The following is a 23,403-nucleotide window of genomic DNA, read 5'->3' on the forward strand; positions in this document are numbered from 1 at the left end:
TTTTAAATGAAATCCATGCGCCAATTTTGACATTAAGACAAGAAAAGGATAAACCCCAGAGACTGAGAGGTAGTTTACAGTTTATTTTAATCTTTTATTTTGGTCCTTTTCATTAAAAATGTATAATTTCTTTGATTCATTCACTCATATGCTACTAAAATGTTATAAAAAATATCACCAGTGTAGAGTTTGGTGTTTTTATGAGAAAACCAGAGAAATCCCTACCCACTTGATGTTTATGATGATCACATGTGATAGCTAGACTACACTGCTGTAGGAAAGAGGAAAATCAAACACCTTTTATTTTACAAATGCCCAAAGTTAGTGTCTCCACTTATGAATTCTCAGGTTATTTTAAAAAGTGACAGGCATGAATGCTTTCCTTTTAGCTATTACATAATCAAGATTGTCCATGGGATTTGATAGCTAATGGGCACTAAATGATTATAGGCTTTTTCAATATCTATTACATCACTCTTGAAGTATGTGTTCTCTGATGAGCTTTGGTTTAAGGCTTTTACACATGCAAATCTACTTTCTAGGGTTCTTCTTCCATATGGATTTTATAGTGATTAGTAAGGGATGACCTGTGGTTGAAAAGTTTCCCACATGTGTTGCACTCATAGGGTTTCTCCCCTGTATGAATTCTCTGGTGTGCAATACGTGAGGAGCTTTGTCTAAAAGTTTTCCCACAAGTATTACATTTAAAGGGTTTCTCTCCTGTATGAATCCTTCGATGTTGAATAAGGGCTGAACTTTGGCCAAATGACATCCCACATTCCCCACATCGATAGGGTTTCTCTCCAGTATGGATTCTCTGATGATTACTAAGGGATGAGTTACACCTGAATGTTTTCCCACACTCATTGCATTTGTAGGGTCTTTCTCCAGTGTGCATTCTCTGATGCTGAATGAGAGCTGAACTCTGCCTGAAGGCTTTCCCACACACTTTACATTTACATGGTTTCTCTCCGGTGTGAATTCTCTCATGAATGATAAGAGTTGAATGGGAACTTAAGGCCTTGCCACATTCATTACAATTATAAAACTTCTCACCAGTATGAATTATTCGATGTCTATTGAGTCGTGAAATAGAAGTGAAGCCTTTTCCACATTCATTACATCGATAGGGCTTTTCACCAGTGTGAATTCGTTCATGTTGAATAAGTGATGCACTCTGACTAAAGGCTCTCCCACATTCACCACATTTGAAAGGTTTCTCTCCGGTGTGAATTCTCTGATGATAACGAAGGGATGAACTAGATTTAAAGGTGTTGCCACATTCATTACACAAATAGGACTTCTTTCTGGGATGAACTCTTTGACCAGGAAGGGATGTGTTGCAACCAGATGCTTTCCTACCTGGATTATATTTATAAGGGTTTTCTCCAGCATGGATTTTCTGATGTATAAAAAGCCCTGACCTTCGGCTGAAGGACTTACCACATTCCTTACATCTATAGGATTTCTCCACAATGTGGGTTCTTAGATGCTTATACAGGGATGTACTGAGAGTGAAGGCTTTCCCACATTCTTTACATATGTAAGGTTTCTCTCCGGTATGAGTTATTTGATGTTGAATAAGAGCTGAACTTTGGCTAAAGGCTTTGGAACATTCTTTACATTTAAATAATTTCTCTCCACTATGATTTTTCTCATGTTTACGAAGGGATGAAGTATTAATGAAGGTCTTCTCACACATACTACATTGATAGCGTTTATCTGCTGTCATTTTTGGCTGATTAGGTAAATTTGAATTATGTTTCAAAGTGTTTCCTTTTTTTTCACATTTTGGTGGTGGTTTCTCTCTGGGAACTATCTGTTGCCTAACAACTACTGACTTTGGGTTGAAGTTCTGGCTAAATTCAACATTTTTATGGCTTCTTTCTACAATTAAGGTTTTTTTGTGGGTGACTGAAACTATCTGAAAAATTTCCTTTTTATCCTGTTTTTCCTCTAATTTGCCTTCATATATGCAAGATTTTTCTGATTTCAAGTCCAAGGGTCCAAGTCCATTCCTTCTGGATCTGTTCATTATCAATCTCTGAAATGAAGAGTCTTGTGTTTGAGTTGACTTTGTGGTCTTATGATGGCTCTTCCATGCTGGAGGGGGAAAAAAAAAGAAATTGAAGGTGACTCATGTAATATCACAGAAGTTAGCTCTTTGGATCAAATGTGGAACCAATATATATTGATGTTATTAAAGAAGCTCCTGGTATCTGGCAAAAAATATAGGAAGAGAAAAAAATAGGAGAGTTAGGCAGTATAGGAAAAAAAAATCAATGGAGTAGAAGTACAAGGTGTGAAAAAAATGAATAAAATGAACCCATTTAAAGAGAGTGAGACAGAAGATATCAAAAGGAGAACATGAGTTAGGAAGTGCAGTCTAGGATCAGAATCCAAAGTGCATGAAGAACTCCTAAAGTATCATCTCAACATTCCTTTTCTTTGTGTAAGTATTCCTGATCTGTAAAGTTTTCTTTCTTTTGTTTTATGCCCAAATTCCTTTGTATCCTTCAGATTGAATTCAAAAGCTAATTCTATGAGTCCTAGCTTGACTCTGAACTTTCATATTCTGTTCCCCTTATCCTAGCACTTACCAGAGTGTTTATACACATACATACCCACATATATATACATATATATACACACACAAATACATACACATACACTATATACACATTGTATGTATATACATACATATTGTATTATGTATCTTTCTATATTTCTCTCCTTATAGATCACTTTACTTTTCTAAGTGTTCTTCATAAGCAGATCAGCACATCCTATCTTCCTATAGATCCTCTTGATAGCAACCCAATTCTGCACAAAACTTGTTTTATTAATCTTTCTTAATTATTTACATATTCCTAGTTTATAGAATGTTAGATATTTGTATATGCTAATTTCATATATTATACATTCACATACAAATATTTTAAGCCCCTTGTAGAAACTGCTTTTCAGGACAGCACATGGGTGGTCAGGGAGGGCCAGTTCGCACAGCATTACCGAGTTAATTTACAGAGGTGCCACAATGTAGGCGTGAGGCCAAGGGTTGTGAGCTGGAAAGGCAGCTCATGCATCAAGCCAGAAAAGCTATGCAGGGAGGGTTGAAAAGAGTCCAAGATCAACAGCAGGCAAGAATATAAAAATGTAAAGCAGGGAGAACATGAAAAATGGCAAAGACCAGAATTTAATAAATATTTCAATTGGTAAAAATACAATTCAGTAAATATTAAATTTTGTCAGAAAAATGGTTGTGCTTGTAGTTTGTCATTTTTCCCTGGGCTAGATATTGTTTGAAGGGATTCTTGCTGCTTCTTCTCTTTTTTTGGAAGTGGAGGTACCAGGGATTGAACTCAGGGGCACTTGACCATTGAGCCCCAGCCCCAGCCCTATTTTTTGTATTTATTTAGAGAAAGGGTCTCACTGAGTTGCTCAGCACCTTGCTTTTGCTGAGGCTAGCTTTGAACTTGTGATCCTCCTGACTCAGCCTCCCAAGCCGCTGGGATTACAGGCATGTGCTACCATACCTGGCTGATTCTTGCTTCTTACTATGTTTGAGATTCCTATTTGACATTTGCGTTCTCATTTTTCTCACATTCACACATTTTTTTTCTGTTTAGTGAACATTATATATTTTACTTTTCTCTTTCTCAGTTTTCTTCATGAATAACTCTTCTTCTCTTCCCTCTTTAAAATAGTATTCCTAAAGGTATTGAATTCTTCTCATATAGCACATCCCCCTTGATTGGTTTTATATTCACCCACACCCATACTTTTGGTGCTTATTATAAGGGAAAGAGAATTTTTAAATTCTCTGCTTAATGTTTTCCTAGTTCCTATCGACCTAAGATATACTAAATTAAACAATCAGATTTTAATTCCTTATCTGGGCCTAGAGTATTGGGAACACTTTCCCCTGTGTTTATTGGCATTGTTTATAGATTTGTACATGTGCTGGGAAGAAAGCAGTAAGATTTTTCACTCTGGATTCTAGCTCATAAGGTAACAGCAAAAACTCTGCCTTATGACTTAGTAGGCACTGAAGGGAGACAATGAAATAGTCAGTTGTATAGATTATTCTGGAGAGCTGGGAAATGGTCAGAACTGAAGATATGCATGTAGGAGATATCAGCATACAGATTTTATTTAAAGACAAAGAATGGAGAGAAATTACTTGATTATTGCAACATTCAGAAGTTAAGAAAAAAATCAGGACAGTATGATGTTCCAGAAGCCAAAGAGAATAAAAAGTACTCCAGGAAGGAGTGAATGATCAATTGCGGCAAATACCTTCAGGACTAAAAACCCTGATTGTGGGCAAGATGGAGGCCGTGTAGAGCTTAGTACAGTGCTTTTAGTGAAATAGTAAGGAACAAGGTCCTACTGGAGTATACAGAGGAAACAATGTCAAGTGAGAAAGCAAAAACATCAAATGGAAAATGTTTTTTTTTTTTTTACCATAAGATTTATTTATATTTTTTTTAGTCATACATGACAGCAGAATGTATTTTGACATATAATACATACATGGAATGTACATACATCAATCATATTGTCTATTCTATTCTGCTGCCCTTCCTATCCTCCCTACTCCTCCCCTTCTCTCCCATCCTTTCTCTCTATCCAATCTAATGTGACACACTTTTTTTTCTTTTTCTCATCACAACAACATATATGTATTCTGTATAACAATGAGGTTCTCCTTCCATCTTCCGTGCAACTCCCCTTCTCCCTTTTTCCCTCCCACCTCTCTTCCCTATTCAGTGGTAGTCTTCTTCTCATGCTCTTCCTCCCTATCCCATTTTGAGTCACTCCCCTTATATCAGAGAAGATATTCGGCATTTGTTTTTTAGGGATTGGATAACTTCACTTAGCATAATCTGCTCTAATGCCATCCATTTGCCTGCAAATACATGATCTTGTTATTTTTTTAGTGCTGAGTAATATTCCATTGTGTATAAATGCCACATTTTTTTAATCCATTCATCTATTGAAGGGCATCTAGGTTGGTTCCACATTCTAGCTATTGTGTATTGTGCTGCTATAAACATTGATGTGGCTGTGTCCCTGTAGTTTGCTCTTTTTAGGTCTTTTGGGTATAGTCCGAGAAGGGGAATAGCTGGGTCAAATGGTGGTTCCATTCCCAGCTTGGAAAATGTTTTTGAAAGTTTGGTTTAGAGGAGAATAAGGAAAATGAGACATGGACATTTTTATTTATAATGAAAGTAATTATTGCTACAAGAGTCCATATCAATTGTGGTAAACTCATCCTAGCACTAAAGTGCCAATGCCTTAGTCTCATATTTTCCACTGAAACAGATATGAGTCTTAGTTGAGGACATCCTAAATTCTTCATGATCCACTCAGAATTTGCTACAGCTCTACAAGTATGTCTCCTAAGGTGCAGTTCAACTTCTGTTCCAAGAATCAAGCACAGGCCTGAGCTAACTCATGAATAAGGTTAAAACTTAGGCTAGAAGTTTAGAACTCAGAATGATCTTGCTAATGACCACCGCCATGATGAGTTCCTGTCACTAGGTCTAGATTATCCTCCCAGGGCTCTTCCTATATTGAGAGTGTCTCTTCAATCTTCTCTCCATCCCCACACCTCCTATGTGAAGGACAACCCTGAATTTTCTCTTTCTAGCCTGCCACTGACACTGAACTGTTTCTTAACTGTAGTTAAACATGTTAATAGTTTTGAGAAAGTTCAGGTAAATTTCAGGTAGACACAGGACATTTTTGCTTAGTATATACTCCCTTTCCTCAGGGTATGGGCATCTTTCTGCCTTGCTGCCACCCAAAGCACACTTCTGTTTGTAAGTCCTTAATAAATTGCACTTGGTGCAATCCTGTATCAGTCTGGCTTGTTCTTTCATCTTTCAGCACCTTCCATCTTGGCAGCTGGTTCTTGAACATTGGGTTTTACCAAAACAATTCCTTTTCAAAGCTTTTTTTCCCCAGTTCAAAACGACATCATAACCGTTTCAATGATTTTTTTCTATAAATTTTGGTTTCATCTTGAAATCTTCTTTCCCCTGCATTTCAAGTCTAGGCAGTCACCAAGTTCTCTTAAATCCATTAGGTGAAAGGCCTCCAACAGCCATCACTGATCCACCCAAGATCAGAATTTCCTTACTCTACAGTGACTATTGTTTCTGACCTTCAGTTTGTTCCTTTGACCCCAGTATCTCACCTTTCTAGTATTATTTCCCACTGGATTTACCTTCTTAATATAGAAAGCTCCTCTTGCTATTTCAAAGAGTATTCATTGCTCCTTACTTTATTCATTTATCAAATAGTTAAAAGGTACCTAGTATGTGTTAGGCTATAACCTAGGTACTGGTAATCTACAGTATACTACAGATCCTGTAGTGAAAAGAAACCGTTAATTTCTTCAAAGAGTTTATAGTTTGGCATAGAAATGAAAAAATGAATAGACAATTACAACATAATGTGATCATTTCTACAACAAACACGCAAGGTAGAAATGGATGCAAACATGAGCTTAGACCACCATCAAAACTATCCTTAGATGGTGGTGGGTGCAGGTAGGCAAGGGATACAGATAATGTTTAGAGTTTTCTAAAATCTAAGATGAGACTTTAAAGGACCAGTCATAGGATAGATGGGGGTGAAATCATCATTAGTCTTTGAACCCAAGTCAACCTTCCAGATTTATTTCCTGAAGTGTCCTTCCCCACCTTATTCTTCAGCCAGATTCATAAAATGATCCAAGTCATTTCTATAAAAATGTTGCTTGTATTTGCAGTCTCACAAAGTTTCCAGAGTTAGAGAATGAGGGAGCTATATGCAGGGAATTATATATATCACCATGATAGAGGGTAGAATGGCACATTTGTAAACACCCTCCAGATGTTTATGTTTCTGGAAAAGAGAAACATTCTAGAAATTGTATGGTTGGTAACTAATTTAAAAAAATTTTAATTGTGGAAATTTTGCAGCAATATAAAAGAGCAAATTGTACAATGAATCTTCAAACAAGTTTCAACCACCACTAATACTGTTCCATCTATATATTATAATGGGTTGATTTGTCACATCCCCCAAATATGTTACAGTCCTAATTTCTAGTACTTGAGAAGGTAACCTTGTTTGGAAATAGGGTCTCTACAGATTTGATCAAATTAAGATGAGGACATTATGGTGGTCCTGAATCCAATATGACTACTGTCCTTGGAAACTGGCAAAATCTGGCCATTTTCCAGAAATTCATGGCAGAAAAAGGAGGATGCAATGTGAAGGTAGAGGAGTTAGGACTGATGCAGCCAGGAGCCAAGGATTGCCAAGGACTGCTGTCAACACTATGAGCTAGGAAGAGGCAAGGAGGAAAAAACCCAGTTTCAGAAGGAGTAGGGTTCTGCCAGTACCTTGACTTTGGGCCTCCAGAACTGTGAGACAATACATTTCTGTTGTTTTAAGCCACTTGGTCTGTGGTAATTTATATAGCCATAGCAAAATAATATAAACCCTTACCTCTCTTCCAATAAATTATGCTACAGGAGATCTCAGACATCAATTGTTTCATGCATAAATGTGTCAAAGTTACTCTTATCGCTGTCACTGAAATGCACACTATTGATTGTAATTATTTTTATACTTAGGATATAAACTACAAATAATGAAATTGCTGTGATGTAAAGGAATTTGAAATAATTATCTATGTTGCTAAACTAACCAACCTGAAACACAATTAGGGTCATTTGTTTCATTTTGCTCTCAACATCTGGGGGATACTTTTTAATTTTTAAATTTTACTTTATAATTTTTTGAAATGTCTTTGTATTTCCAAAGTCAAATTAAGAAAAGATATCTTAAAAAAATTCTAGATTCTATGCCTGTTCCCTTCATCCTCTTACTTCTTTTACCTTATCAAACCATTTTTATTGATCTGCTTTTATCCTTTTTTTCCTGTTTCTATCTTTTTTTAAAAAAAATTATAAGTACATACATAATATACATACTTTTTTTTTTTTTTTGGTACTTCCTCTGCCCCTTCTTAGATGACAGTGGAATTTACAAAGATCATCCTTATTTCCTTTATACAGCTGCAGAGAATTTCACTATGTGTACACACCAGAGTTTATTCAACTAGATTACTTTGATGAACCTTTGGGCTAACTCTAATTTTAATACATCAAAACTTTACATTGGCACTTGATAAAGGTATAGCTTTAAATAATTTCCCACACTGCTAATAACATTTATAAAATCCTAATCTCAAGTGGACCTGCTGGCTATCATTACCCAAAACTGCATGTAATCAAGTCCAGATGTTTTCCCAGTGGAGAAGAAAGCTGGCGTAGAGCCAGCCCAGAATGAGGAAGCTCTCTGTGTAGCGAACAAGAAAGAGTTTTAATATGCACCAAGTGAAAGGGGCAGAATAAGGTGTATTATACACTACTTTTATCTAAATATATTCCTATATGTAGTGTATTCTACATTTATCCATTGCTACCTCTCACTCACCCTTCATCATATCCACTCTGGCTTTCTGCTCCTACCACCTAGTGCCACTAAGACCTCCATGTGGCTAGGACAAGACACTTTCTTCGATTCTCACCTAACTTACTTCCAGCAATACCTGACAACAATCCCTTGCTTTCCTTGGGACACTCTCCTCCTAAGCTACGGTGACCCCATACTTTGCTTCATGTTGTGGCTCATTTTTCTTGAGCTACAATCTTCTTTGTACCATCAGTTTTCTCTACCTGCTCTTTTAATTCATAGAGTTCCTTAGGGCTTAGTTCCTGGCCACCAAACTTTTCTCTCTTTGTTTTTTTCCACTGGCTAGCTTCAATTACAAACTTATACTCTAGGCAAAAAGTCTCTACTCGCCACACACACTTCCAGACTATCTACTCAAAACAGCAACTCAGATGCCTTAATGACACCTCAAAGTTAATATGCCTAGAACCAGATTCATGATCACTTCATCCAACCTGTTTAATCCTCTGATTCTATAAATGGCACTATTCTCAATCAAATCCTCAAGAGGCAGCCTCTTGTTCTCATCATCTCATCAACTACCAAGACTTTTTTATTCTACCATATAATATATTCCAAATCCATCCACTTCTTATTTCTACTGCTACCATTCTATTATGCATCTTGCCTTTGGTGGTACCAAACTCTCGCCAATTTACTTCTTCAGTACATCTATACTTGACCTCCCTATGGATTCATTCTTCTCTACCTGACTACTTGAAATGCTTCTGCCCCTACCACCTAACATCACTAAGACTTCAATGTGGCTCACCGTAGCCTCTTTTTTCCTCTTACTGTAACCTGAGCCTTCTCCCTAGGCTATCTTAACCTCACTCACTGTTTTAATTATCCTCTATGGACCAGGTTCTTGCAAATTTACATTTCATACTCAGTCCTGACATCTCCAGTTGGATAACTGGGCCAACTAAAGACAATTCAATTTAATTAATTCCAAACCAAATTCATACCATCTCCCATACTCGATCTCCTTCCAGTGAATGATATTTTGTTCTTTCCAGAACGAGCCACCAACTAAGCAAGTATCCCTAACAATTCCATCTCCTTTATTTTCCTTATCAATTCCATCTCTAAGTCCTATTTTTACTTTCCAGATATCTTTGGAATTGGCTTGCTTCTTTCTATGTCCATCAGAACTAACCTAGTCTTAGTCATTTCTGCATTTATTGTAAAGCTGGAAGTCTACTCTGGCCAGCCACTATTTTAGACAATAGGGAAGTGGGAATGAATGAAAGAGGCAATTCTTCATAAGGGAGCTAACAATGCAAAGAAAGAGACAGATCATATATAAATATGTACTATTATGCAGTGATAAGCATGCTGAGGGGAAGAAACCTGTGGGACATGAGGAATGAGTCATGCATGCATGCGGTCATCAGGAAAAAGAATGGGTATCAGACAGGAAAAGTAAGTGCAAAAAAAGAGATGAGAGCCAGGGTGATTAGAGTCCTTGCATAAAGGGCAGAGAACAAGTAGATGAAGGTCAAGAGGCTAGACCATTATAGGTCTCTAAAGGCCACAATGAAGATTCTTGATTGTACTCCATGGAATGGAATCCTCTAAAGGCTTTGAGCATGCAGCATTATGACATTATTTACTTTTTAAAAAGATCCTTTTGATAGCTACAAAGGAAAGAGAAGTTGATGGCAGCAGGGGGAGGTAGAGGGCCCATGTATGGGTCTTTGATGGAGGGCAGGGGGACAGCAACAGCACTAATTCATACATATTAAACAGGGCTGCAGAGTATTGTGACTCCACTGATACTGTATAAGAAGTCACTTTTTAAAACCATTGCATGCCACTTTGGTAGGGCTGCTGCTAATCTGTATAGCAGCTTGTGCAAATCAGGAAAAGACACCTTTCCTTCAGGCAGATGCTGCCCAGGCAAACCTCACTAGAGCATAGCAGGTAACACTCGAGGTGACCACCCTGCATTTCAGTCCATCTTAGATGGCTTCTTGCTTTGAGAGGACAAAAGAATTGGAAACAATGGGAAGAAAATATTATCTTTCACTGCATGGAATCTAATATTTTTACATTTGGGTGGGAACCAAACTTATGAGCTGTACAAACAAGTTTAACTCCATTATTCTTAGTACAACTATTCTAGAAAAGCACAACCTCAAATGATTATGCTTTTGGTTCATATTCTAAGCAAGAGACCCAAATCAGAGATGCAGACCCTTTGAGCCATATCCTCCTGTCTTTTAACTTAAACGTAGAAAGCCAGGGATGACACAGGTTGTTTTTCTCATAAGTTTTTTTTTTTTTTGGGGGGGGGGGCGTTGTTCCTATTTATTAATAGTTCTGAATTGAAAAATAACTTTGTAAAAGTGCATTCTGAGGCTATTGGAGGTTCTAGGGAATCCTGCTCTCAGAGCATGAGCTTTTCTGTAACTGGTTTTTCAAGGGTTAGGATTTTGGTTCTGGCTGAAAGTTAATTATAACAGTAGGTACTTCCAAGAACATCCAGGTCCTTCAACTGTGCTCTTGGGGAGTGAGCTCCTTTTGGGAAGGGCTGTTCAGAGGACACCATAATCCAGGGACATGGGTGCCTCACCAGAGGTGTAACACATTCACACCACACATCAGCTCCCCTAGGACTACCACCTCATGTCTACCTTTCACCAAAAAGAGGAAGTCCACCCCATGGGGTAGAGGGTAACAGCACAGAAAATAGTTTTGATATCCTTCATTGTACTTAGTGATCACTCACAGCTTTCCTTCAAGGCTGTCTTCTGAAGCTGAGAAGGGGTGAGTTGAGAGGTGAGTGTCCAGCCTCTCTCTGAACAGCCCTGAATCTTGGTACTCAGTCTAATTTCACTCACACTTACCTTTCTCATGAAGGAGACTCACTCCTCCTTCAGAAGCTCCCAAGGCAGGTGATTTCTCCTAATCACAGGTTATGATTCTTTCTCCTCTTTCTCTGATCTTTCCCACCAGAGTCAGGCCTCATATAATAGCCAGATTGATGCCTCCTAACTCCAAAGTTTCCCTGCTATCTGAGCTCTCTGTTTATGTTGGGGTGGTTTCTGGTAGTTTCCAAAGAATTCATTTATTTCTCCAAAATGAGGGTTAAAAGATAGACAACTAGGGTTTCCATCTCAAAAATTGTCACCTTAATTGAGAAGTCCCCAGCATGGGCACTGTTGTACCAAGGCAGTCTGTCCTGTGCTCTTTCTTCCCTGGGCTGGGACATGGGAGGCTGTCTCTGACCGTCTGACTTGACGTAGCCTCCTATGTGTCTCCTCTCTGTTCTCAGGCTCCCTAAGTCAGTTGGAAGCTGCTTCTGTGGAGGGTGAACCTGTGCAGCTCTAGGAAACTCACAACTCTTCAGCCCTTCCCAGGCTCTCCAATTCTCAGACCAAATCCTGTGACAGGGCCAGGGCTCAGCAGGATCTGTTTCCACTGCTGTCTTCTGCAGTTTCTTCTACTCTTCTTGCTTGACACTGACCTTTCTCCAGACCTTCCCTGACACCACTTCCTATGCCTCCACAAACTCAGATCCCCAGCCTTTCTTGGATGACAACCACTTCTTCTGTTTCTTTCTTCTGATAATTTAACCTCAGGTTTGTTCACAAAGTCCTTTCTCTCTTAACCATCTCTCAAATGTTGGTTTCCTAGGATTCTGTTTTCTGCTCTGTTCCTTTACCTGGTCAACTCAAGGTGGCAATTACCCCTTTGAACTGAGGGTTCCCTGCCCTCTACTTGGAGTGCCATCCAGTCTGTCTCCCTTACACAACTGCCCATCTGTAACCTCTACCCATGTATGTTACTCACATCTCAAATGAAAACCATTCCACACTGAATTCCTCAGACTCCCTTATCAAGCTGACTCCTCCTCTGCCCCCTGATCCTCACAGCAGGTGCCTCTAGTCCAGGCCCACTGGCTTCCTGCCTGGAATCCCATGAATTCTGTGAGGCTTCCAACTCTAGTTTTGCCTCACTTCAATAATGCCTCCTAAGTGACCATTCTTATTAACTTCTAATTAAGAGAACTTCGTGAACATATTCTCTTTGTGAAAATTAAAACATTACATGGAAACAAAGTCCCCTTTTATTAGATTCATTCCAAGAGTAATTGCTGTTACCAGTTAAGGTGTGTCCTTGTAACTCTGTGTGTTTTCCAAACCTTCCTCTCAGTGCTTATTTGCATATTTCACAAACACCTAATATTCTTTAAATATAAATAGTAACATATGGTGATATTTTGTAACTTGCTTTATTCCTTGATGTGCCTTGCAGCTCCATCCACATTAGGGTGTTCTTTCTTTCTAAACTGTGGCAACATTTGCCAGAGTAAGGACACATCATTGTTTCTTTAGCCATTCCTTTATTAAGGAACATTTGTTTCTGATTCAGACCAATTTTTCTAAAATATCAGGGATTAAAAAGTTCTTCTGCTTAAATTCTTCAAATATTTCTGGTCATCCATGGAACAGTTCAAATCTCTTAGAACCGTACCAAAGCACTTACAGTGTGGCCCTTAGACAGCCTCCCATCTCATTTTCTTCCTTGTCTTTTTCATACCTGCAGCTTCAGCTAGAATGAATTATTTATAATCCCTTAAATTACACTGTTTATTGAGTGAATACATAAAATGCAGCCCTTTTCAGAAATAACAGGAAAGAATAAAAAGAGCTCTAGAGAGATTCATTTTGTGAAGTGATTATGAGCAAAGAAGCAGAAGCACATGTCTAGGGGCCTGGGCTTTCCCTTCCCCATCAACTTTTTGAGGCCTGAGAACCCTAAAGGAAGTTTCCCAATTAACACACTCCAAGCTGCACCTTCCTCTGAACCAGACTGATACCTGCAGCGATTCCTCTCTGTGCTTATTTGCATATTTCACAAACACATAATATTCTTTAAACATAAATAGTAACATATGGTAATATTTTGTGCCACCCACTCACCAAGAGAGGTGCCTCCAGGGTTTTCTTTCTCTACCTTCCAGGGATCTTCTCCCTCCTGCAACAGGGAGATCACCTTTGGTTTGATAAATGGGAGTCCTCCTAATAGAAAATAATTAAAATTTAAAAAACTCAGAAAAACACAAAACGAAGATCAATCTGTTACAGAGATTACATGTGGCCCACAAAGCCTATACTACCTGGCCTTTTATAAAGTTTGCTGACCCCTAGAAAAAGCAAATGGGAAAGGCAAGTGGAAGGTCCAGAGGTTGGATGAAACCTTCTGCCAAGAGTTGCACACACCACAGAACAATCACAGTGGGAAAATGACACCAGAACTATGAAGAAACTTCTAATGTGTAATTACATAGAAGGAAGGTGATGGTTACCAAGACCACCTCCTCCATTCCTAAACACAAGGCAATTCTATACCAGTAAGAGGAACATGTTCACAATATTTATTTACAAATATATGATTTGTATAATCATAAGGCAAACCTCAGCTAAACTTTTTTGATGACCAACAGCTTTTATTCAGGGAAGCAGGTGCTGAAGTCTAATTTCTGAACTGTGTCCACAGGGGATTTCCTTACCCAGTGAGGCCAGGTTACTATAGTTCTCCAGTATCACCTCCCGGTACGAGCTTCTCTGGGAAGGATAAAGCTTTTTCCACTCATCCTGAGTAAAGAGCACAGCCACATCCTCGAACATCACTGATACCTGTAAGAACAAGCCACTCCAGCTCTCCCAGGACCAGCCCTCACACAGCATATAGATGGAGAAAATGGAGGACAGGCTATCATGAAATCCTGTTTATACTATTTAAGGTTCTCGAGGTGCCAGGTCTTTTATTTAATGAATATTCATCCAGTGAGAAAAATACACCCAACAGAAAGAATTATGAATGTAGCTGCTATATCTTGGGATCTTGAGCGACCCCCAAAGGCCCAGGTGTTAAAGGCTTGGTTCCCAGCCCAAGATGCTTTTGGGAGGTGGTGGAAACTTTAAGAGTTGTGGCCTAGTGAAAGGAAGTTAGGCCAATAGGGTGAGCTCTTGTAGGGGATTTGGGACCTTGGCCCCTTCTTATTTCTCTCTCTCCATGTTCCAACAGTCATGATGTGAGCAGCTTCCTCTGCTATGCACTTCTGGTCATGAAGTAATGTTCTACCACAGGCCCAAAATGACAGGCTTAAGTAACCATGGGCTGAACCTCTGAAACCATGAGCCTAAATAAACATTTCCTCCTTACAAGCTTATTGCCTTGGTATTTTGTAATATCAATGGAAAGCTGACTAACACACTGGCCTTGTGTTAACCACTACAAAAGATGTGTAAAGGGATTAAGGCCATTAGTGAGAGTGTTAATTAGAACGATCTGACAGATTTGATAATACGTATTACAAAGCCCGGGAATGTTTATATTCTTAACTTACCAATGATTGTATTTGTACTATAATGAACAGTACACAAAATTGCACATACAAGGAAACTTATCATGGTGTTTGCAGTAGCAAAAAATGGAAAAAACCTAAATATTCATTGATGAAGACTAGGTTAAATAACTTAAGACAGGCAATGTCTGCTTATTTGAATTGAAGATAGTAATTACAAAAATTAAAATAGCTGTCAGTTATTGAATGCTTTCTATGGGCAAAGTACTGCTCTTAAAGCTTTATGTTAATCTTTTATGTGTAATCTATTTAATCTTCACCACAACTTAAGAAGGTAATATCATTGTCCCCATTCTACCAAAAAAAAAAAAAAAAGTACGAAAAGGATAAGAAATCTGTCCTTAAAAAGTCACACAGCTGGTCAGTGATAGAAATGGAATTCCAAACCCAGTGGTTGTCCTAGACTCCATTCCTAGTCAATCTGTACATCTGCTTCTCAATGCCTACCTCATAGGGTTAGGAAATATATAAATGAGATAATCTATATAAGAAGCTGAATTTCTTTGAAGAAGCCACATCTATATTTTGAATTAATTTTTATTGGTGCATTATAATTATACATAATAATCAAATTTATTGTGACATAGTTGTACATGCATATAACATAAATCAGTCAGTTTTATTCCCCAGTGCCATCTATATTAAAGATCAAGCAGACTGACCTCAGCTGAGAACATCCTGATTATGGAGAGATGGCAAGTTGCAGGTTGAGAGTCAAAATTAGCTTGGGCTACATTATGGCCTTAGAAAAAGAGTCATTTACTTAAACTTTTGTATCTCACCTAACATTCTCCTAGGTAAACCTCTTAAAATGTATTAACGGCTTAACAGACCTCTAGTCTCCACCAACCCTAAAGCTAAGAAGGCTGCAACAGTCAATACCTATAGGAAAAACTTTCCCTTTCTGCTACAGCTCACCTACCTACTGGCCTCACCAACATATTTCTTAAAAATATTGATTCATGACTTTTGTTCTTTGGCTATAAGTTCAGGTAATCTCTTCCACAGCAGAAGAAGTCATTCAGGCAACTTGAATCCATGTTTCTGTGCCACTCATACTTGGTTCAGAGTAAGTTATCTTATTTTCTTTAAAGTCAAGTTATTGTTTTATGTTATCATTTACAATGGAGATGGATAGTGATGATGGTTCCTTAACAATGTGAATGTATTATATATGGTTCCTTAACAATGTGAATGTATTATTGTAAAATGTCACTGAATTATACACTCAAAAATGATTAAAATTATACAGTATGTACATTTTAGAATAAAAATTTAAGATAAAATACATATACATATGCACATAGATAAATGGACATATAAAATGATTTTTATGGATACACACCAAAGGGCTGTCAATGGTTATCTCTAGATGTAGAAGCAAATGACTCTTTACTTTCTTTTTTTAAATGTGATATCATGAAATATACACTTGGTCTTCATTCCATTTCTTGACATGGAGCTCCTAAAATCCACAGAATCTTCAAAAGTGATGAATGACAAGTGACTTTTTGTATGCTAAGAACTGACAAAAGCTAGGAGCTGACAGTGAAGTTGGCCAATGATTTAATATATAGTGCCCTGTCGCGACCCCTTGCCCGCAAGGAAGACGCAACTCGGGAATCTTCTTTCAACAGTTTATTCAGGCCCCTGATATTTCTTCTTCTCTCTCCCGGATGCCCCTCCCAGCCTTAATAAAGCATCCCAAGCCCCAATGCAAAGCTGCCGCATGGAGCTTTCTCACAGGGTGGTGAAAAATCATGTGCCAACTTTCCCAGATAAGAAGTTGTTTGTCACAGACCACAGTGGAGCCAGCGACATCTTGTAATGGCGACCATAGTCTGCAGAAACGGCAGAAGCGGCTCACCACAGTTCCCCCTTTTCTGTTTTCTTAAAACAATACAGGCGAGAGTAGAGGTCCTATCCCACTGTGCAGAAGTGGCTGCATAGTATGGCTCAGTCCTAAGGAGGCACCTTCCCCAGATCTGAAGCCATATCAGCCGACGCCTTTTTTCATGGGGCGGGGCGTGAACGCGTCTAACCCGCATGCAATAGGACATGCTCTCCTTGAGGTCCACGTCAAGGATCACTCAAGTGCAGTGCCTTGCCTCGCATCCTGTATCGTGACGATGGTGGACGAAGGGGGATAGCTGAGGCTGAACTGTGGCTGTTTATAATGACAAACAAGTTGACAGCACCCTGAAAGAAAGGCACGAACTTCAAGGCGATAGAAAAGCACTAGTGTGGAAACCCATCTGCGTGCAATGGCAGTAAGACCGGCAGAGTGCAAGGGCTTTCCAACACTAAGAGAATAACAAGGAAAGTCATGTCGATCCCAGTGCAATGTTATAATAACTTGGGGTGTAACGACCATGACAAAGGTTTACTGCTTAAGATGCGCAAGCCAGACTTGAGGCGAGTTGCCATTTTCTAAAGCTGCAAGAGCTTGTATGATCATAGCCTTTTCTTGTGCATGGCGAGTTTTAAGGCGACAGAGAAGCCACAAACAAAGTACAACACCGAAGCAACACATTGCACCAAAAATGCCTACTCCCACCCACTCTTTGAAGAAGGAAAAAGCAGAAGATATCCAATCGGTGAATTGACCCAAAGTCACTGGTTCAACACAGGTACTATTCAAAACAGCAATCTGAGTTAGTTGAGACTGGATCAAGTTTTCTGCTTCCATGGACCAGGTTCCGGATAGATACTCTCCAATGATGCGGGAGGCATTTCTGGAATCATAAAATCTGACAGAGGTTATACATAAATGTGCATGTTGATCAACACAACCCAAATGTACTAGGTCAGACAATTCCTCAACTTGAGCTTGAAGCAGATCTATCCTTTGATGAGCAGCCAGAATCCCAGATAAAATGTGTTGATTAATTTTACTTTGAGATTCAAGTATGGTGGATGTTTGTTGAATAACCTGATTAATAGTGGCAGCAGTTTGTACCTGGCTGGCCATGGCTACTCCAGCTATAACTGCTGCAGCAGCAGATACCGCCACAGCTGTCACTATAGCTGCCGTAATTCCAAAATCTCTATGGGCTCTAATCAGTTCAACAATAGGAAAAGACTCTGGATCTGCAGTAACCAGGATCGGGACAAAGGTTGGAATTTTCATAACCACTGCCATAGTCCAGGAGCCATTCCAACACTCAGACAAATAGCAGGTAATATTAGAACAATTAAGCATCCCCTGTAATGTAACATTAGCCAAAAGAAACAGGAACGGAGATTGGAGATGGACTGCTGCGGAGGGTAATGTAGCATTAGATAATTGTGAATTATTTGCAGAAATTTTAAGCCTCCTACCTCGCTCCGAGTCTTGGGTACTGCCAGAAACATTAAACAGCCAACTTTGGACTCCTAATATTTCCCTGGGGAAACACAAGCGCGGACTAGACTAGCCCAATCTGAGGGAGTCATGCAAAATCTAGTAAGTCCCTCCACCTGAGTGAGAGTGAAAGCGGCATCTATGCCATAAGTGCGGACAGATTCTGCCAAGGTTTTAATTATCTTAAAGTCTAAAGGCTCATGATATCTTCCCCTGTTATTGTCCTGAAATACAGGGTATGCAAGTCCCATATCTGTATTAACTGTCCTCCAAACTTGTGCATGAAAAGATCTCCCGGAACCTTGGCTCCCCCCCACATACGGAGGTGGGGCAATTGGCACCATATCTCCTTCTAGATATTCTACCTCCTCCTCCTCAGAGTTTTGTTGACCGATGTTAACTCCCTTCCCCTTCTTACAGTAGGCCTGCGTGCCCTGTGTCTCCTTTTTCTTCTTTTTCATTTTTATCTTATGTAGTTGTTGTAACAATATATCAAGGTCCTCAGAACTCTCTGAGTCGCTTGTGTTCTCAGGCGTTTTTAATTCGGTCAAGTCTGGGTAGAGCCTTCTCCTGTTTTTATCTTCAGGCTCTTTTGCCTTCTCACTACTGTTACTTTTAATACTCTCTGCCACTTCACTACATGATCCTTAAGATTTTTCCTCATGCAGCTGCTCAAGAATAGCTTGACCCTCACTCACAGCTTCCTGGCATTTACCATCTGTTATACATCCTCTAACTAACTTCCAAAGTGGTATAATGCCACCCTGCAAGGTACCTTGCTCATGAGCGAAATCTAGATCTTTCCCTAATTTGTCCCAGCTGGGAACCGTAAGACTCCCTGAAAAAGCAAACCAAGGAGCCGCTATATCAGCTTCTCTTAAAAACATCTGCAAAGTACTCTGCTTTATCTTAAGTCCTTTTGAATGTAACAACCCATCTAGGGCCAACAAAATTGGGCTTGAAGAAGCAACGCCCATAATGTTTTTAGAGCTATAAAGAAAGTGAAAGTACAAAAGTCCCCGCTCTCTTCCTTTTACAGGGGAGCATCCCTGTCGTCACAACAACAAAAGAAGCACAAAAAACAAAAGCGAAATGACACAACAAAAGAAACACAGAAAACAAAAGCGAAAGTACACAGTGCAGCTGCAATAAAATGTAATGCTCTCTCTTTCTTTACAGAGGAGCTGCCCCGCTTTGGTCGCGGATCCCACTTACCTGGGACTAACCGGTGCACCACCCCTGACTGCTGAAAGTTCTGGTTCCCGGGTCTCGGCACCACTTGTCGCGACCCCTTGCCCGCAAGGAAGACGCAACTCAGGAATCTTCTTTCAACAGTTTATTCAGGCCCCTGATATTTCTTCTTCTCTCTCCCGGATGCCCCTCCCAGCCTTAATAAAGCATCCCAAGCCCCAATGCAAAGCTGCCGCGTGGAGCTTTCTCACAGGGTGGTGAAAAATCATGTGCCAACTTTCCCAGATAAGAAGTTGTTTGTCACAGACCACAGTGGAGCCAGCGTCATCTTGTAATGGCGACCATAGTCTGCAGAAATGGCAGAAGAGGCTCACCACAGTGCCCGTGTTAATGGAGCCTCCAGAAAAACTCAAAAAGAAAGGATTTGGAGAGTTCTTTGAGGGTGGCATACCATACCTCATTTGATGCACCTCTTTATTTGTATCCTTTCTGATAACTTATTTTTTATTGTTTTGGTGATAATTTTTATAATAAGCTGGTACATGTTTCATTAATTTTGTGAACTGCTCTACCAATTTAATAAAGAAGGGGTTGCCAGGGAACACTAATTAATATCTGGTTGGTCATAACTGGCCTAAACTGCTGACTGAATTGGGGAAAGCCTTTCAGAGCTGTTACCCCCAGGAAGACAGTGTCAAAATTAAATTAAATTAGGCTGGAGTGGTGGCTCAGTGGTAAAACACTTGCCTCACATGTATGAGGCACTGGGTTCAATTCTCAGCACCACATAAAAATAAATATATAAAATAAAGGTATTGTTTCCATATACAACTAAAAATATAAAAAAAATAAATTGAATTAAAGGACACCTAGCAGGGTCTGCTTCTGTAGCATTACTTGCTCTGTGAGTGAGGAATCTCCCTGTTCTGCCACTCCTAGCAATTTTGCGAGAGTATAGTGGGAAAAACTGACTTTTACTATTCATATATTTTTTTTTAATTCTCTGAAATTTATAGCATGAGCATGCAATATATGACAAGAAAAACAATTTATTGGTATATGGAAGGAATATAAGTAATGATCTTTGCCCTCTAAGAATTTACAATCCATATTGTACACAAAGAAAATGCATTAAATGATTTGAACAATGAAAGACAGCTGTGTAGAGGTTGTGGGTATAGTTCAGCAGTAGAGTGTCTGACATGCAAGAGTCCTGGGTTAGATCTCTAATTCTGCAATACAACAAAACTGGCAGGACAGGTAAGACCATATGCCATCTTCTACTTCAATCTTCATTTCAGAGACAAGGAAAATCAAGTGCAACCAAGAACTGAGATCACATGCTTTTACTAGTGGCAGTAGCAAGACCATAACTTAAGTATTCCAGTTGTGAATCCAGCACTCACTCTGGTCTTAAAATTCCTGTCACTGAGTTTTACATACCACATCACCCCGTACTAACCCATGGGCAGCAGGTGAGGATAGGGAGATGCAGTAAGGGGATTCACCTACACACAGGGATGAAGAAAGTTTTTTGCAGAAGAACAATTTGGCCCTGTCCGAATAGAATGGGAAAGGCTTAAAGAAAACAGAGAAGCTGAAACATACAATGGTGGGTCCTGGCCATAGCCTCAGAAAATGAAACTCCACCATGTTTGCGGGTCCCTGGAACAGGTAGCTGGGTCTGTCCATACTCTGAATGACATACCAGAGAAGTGGCTGGTCCAAGCATGGATTGAAGGTCAGATGTACCTGAGAATGAACTTGGGTTACTTGATTTCTTTGAGCCTCAGTTTTTTCTTATGTCTATAAAATGGGGATGTTTTAGTCAGCTTTCAGTTACTATAGCAAACACCTAAGGTGGTTTATTATGGTTCACAGTTTTGGAAGTTTCAGTCCATGATTAGTCCTGTTGTTTTTGGGCCTGTGGTGAACATGAAGGAGAGGAAGCCCATTCATCCTACAGCTGGGAAGAAAAAGAAAGAAAGAGGAGGAGGCCAGGGTCCCAGTATTCCCTTCAAGGGCTTCAAGTCAGGTCACACTTCCAGTGACCTAACTTCCTCCTACTAGATCCCACTTCCTAAAAGTTCCTCTGCCTCCTAATAGTACCACAGGTTAAGGGCCACATTTTAAACATATGGGCATTTAGAGATCATATTATATAGGAGATAATTGATCCAAATTATATAGGGGATAACTGCCATGCTGTTGTGAGAATGAGAAATAACAAATGCAAAACCCTCAGAACATTCCCCAGCATGTTGGACACTCAAGAAATACCAACTGTTAGTTAGTGTTAGATGAAGATAAGTAGAGAAGGACTAGTATTTTCTGGGTCCTAGAAACATTGTATAATTAAAAAAAATTTATGATGCTGGGGATAAAACCCAGGGCCTTATAAAAAAGCTAGGCAATCACTCCACCTCCAGTTTTTACTAATTTCTATCCATGAAATTAATATTATTATTAATATAGTATCATTCAGCTACCACAATAAGCATACACTGAGCAATTATTATGTGCCCAGCCTTGATCCAAACACTTTTTATGTACTAACGCATGTCATCCTCTCATCTATCCAAGGAAGTAGGCATAGCTGTTATTTTGATTTTAAAGGTGAGGCACTAAGAGGTGGAGTTATTTGCCCAAGGCCCATAAACAGTAACAAAGGAATTGAGTTAAAATGTGGCTGTCTGTCTTGAGGACTCCACTTCCCAACCATAGCATGTGCTGGTTCTCTATCACCAACATCTCACAAGATCCTCATGGAAACCTCCTGCAGCTTCCTGAGGAGTATATTCTTTGCCTTCAGAGAAAGAGACCTCGTCACTGTGTGCCCTGCAACATAGCTATTTTTTGTTCAAAGGTTATGTCACCTGCATGGGGTACCTCCTTTAGTTTCCTGACACAGAGGAGAGAATGGCAGGTCAAGATCAGTTGACCTGAGAGTAAAAACTGGTAACAGGCAAAACACTTGCTCAGAGGTAGGGGGGAAAAAGCATTTTGCCAAGGGAAGGAAGGAAGACAAGAATGAGTGAAGAAGGGAGGGCCAGAAAGGAATTTTATCAGGTTTGCATGTTTGTTCTGTCCCTAGTGTGGCATCTAATCCTATCAAATTAGTAATCACACAATGGACTGAGATTAATGAATAAAAACGTGTTTAACAAGAAAAAAGTGTACACTAGACATGTGTGAGTATGGGCAGTATTCCTTACAGAATCCACCACCTGTGAGGGTGGACCAGCTACCCCAAGATCAAAGGACTTGTGCTTCAAATTCTGGTAAAAGTTATATTGTAAGTGGGAGGGGGAAAATCCACCCACTAAGAACAGAGATGGCAATGAGCTCACCTGGGACCTTGCTTCCCTTTGCTCAGGAGCCATGTCCTTTTTCTGGGCTCTTCTCCCCAGGGTGGGTGCAGTTTCCAGAAGGCAGATCTAAGAGAAGAAAAAGGAACCACAAGAAAGCCCCCTCTGCTTTCCACCCCTCAGAATCAGGAGCTCTGAAATTCTTTGAGACCCCCATGTGCCCAGAGAGGAAAGTCACGAGCTGGGAGTGGACAAAATCAGAGAAAAGGGCTGGGGCCATCCTGGATCAGGGCCCCACTCTTTGTGACTCTGTAGCTTTCCAGAAGCAAGACTCAGAAAGACATGGGACTTCATCAGCAGCAGGGACTCACTGAGCCTCACCAGGTGCCAGGCACCAACAGGCTTACACTGTTCAATTCCACATAGTCAGATGACATTGCTAGCACTCCATTTCACAGATCAGAAAAGTGAGGACAGAGTGCACCAGTTCACACAGCCAGTGAGAATGGCGCCAGGATTCAGGTCCCTGAGCATCCGCTCTAACCTCACTGTGCAACTTGCAATTTTTCCTCCAAAATTTCTACCCAAATTCCTCTGTCTCCTTTCAATGAATCAATTTCCAGATTTTAGAGAAAGCTGTTTCAGAAAAGGAAAACAGTGGTTTT

At 39.7% G+C, this 23,403-nt stretch overlaps 1 protein-coding gene across 2 annotated transcripts; it reads right to left on the minus strand.

Moving 5' to 3' along the window:
* Positions 1 to 63: 63 nt before the first annotated feature.
* Positions 64 to 23,173, minus strand: LOC124109153 (zinc finger protein 354A). 2 transcript variants are annotated; one of them, XM_058586545.1, is made up of 3 exons: positions 22,781 to 23,173; positions 13,449 to 13,547; positions 64 to 2,103 (listed from the first exon to the last, which is right to left on the minus strand). In XM_058586545.1, the coding sequence occupies exon 3, from the start codon at positions 2,033 to 2,035 to the stop codon at positions 539 to 541; it is 1,497 nt and encodes a 498-aa protein (XP_058442528.1). In that variant the 5' UTR covers positions 2,036 to 2,103; positions 13,449 to 13,547; positions 22,781 to 23,173; the 3' UTR covers positions 64 to 538. The 2 variants fall into 2 exon arrangements, with proteins under 2 accessions (XP_058442528.1, XP_046323639.2); XM_046467683.2 differs by lacking the exon at positions 22,781 to 23,173 and adding an exon at positions 14,039 to 14,221.
* Between the last annotated feature and the right edge of the window lie 230 nt (positions 23,174 to 23,403).

Source organism: Marmota monax, unplaced genomic scaffold (genome assembly GCF_021218885.2).
Source record: "Marmota monax isolate L192 unplaced genomic scaffold, Marmota_monax_Labrador192_F-V1.1 WCK01_AAM20220418_F8-fsc01563, whole genome shotgun sequence".
Classification (NCBI taxonomy): Eukaryota; Metazoa; Chordata; class Mammalia; order Rodentia; family Sciuridae; genus Marmota; species Marmota monax.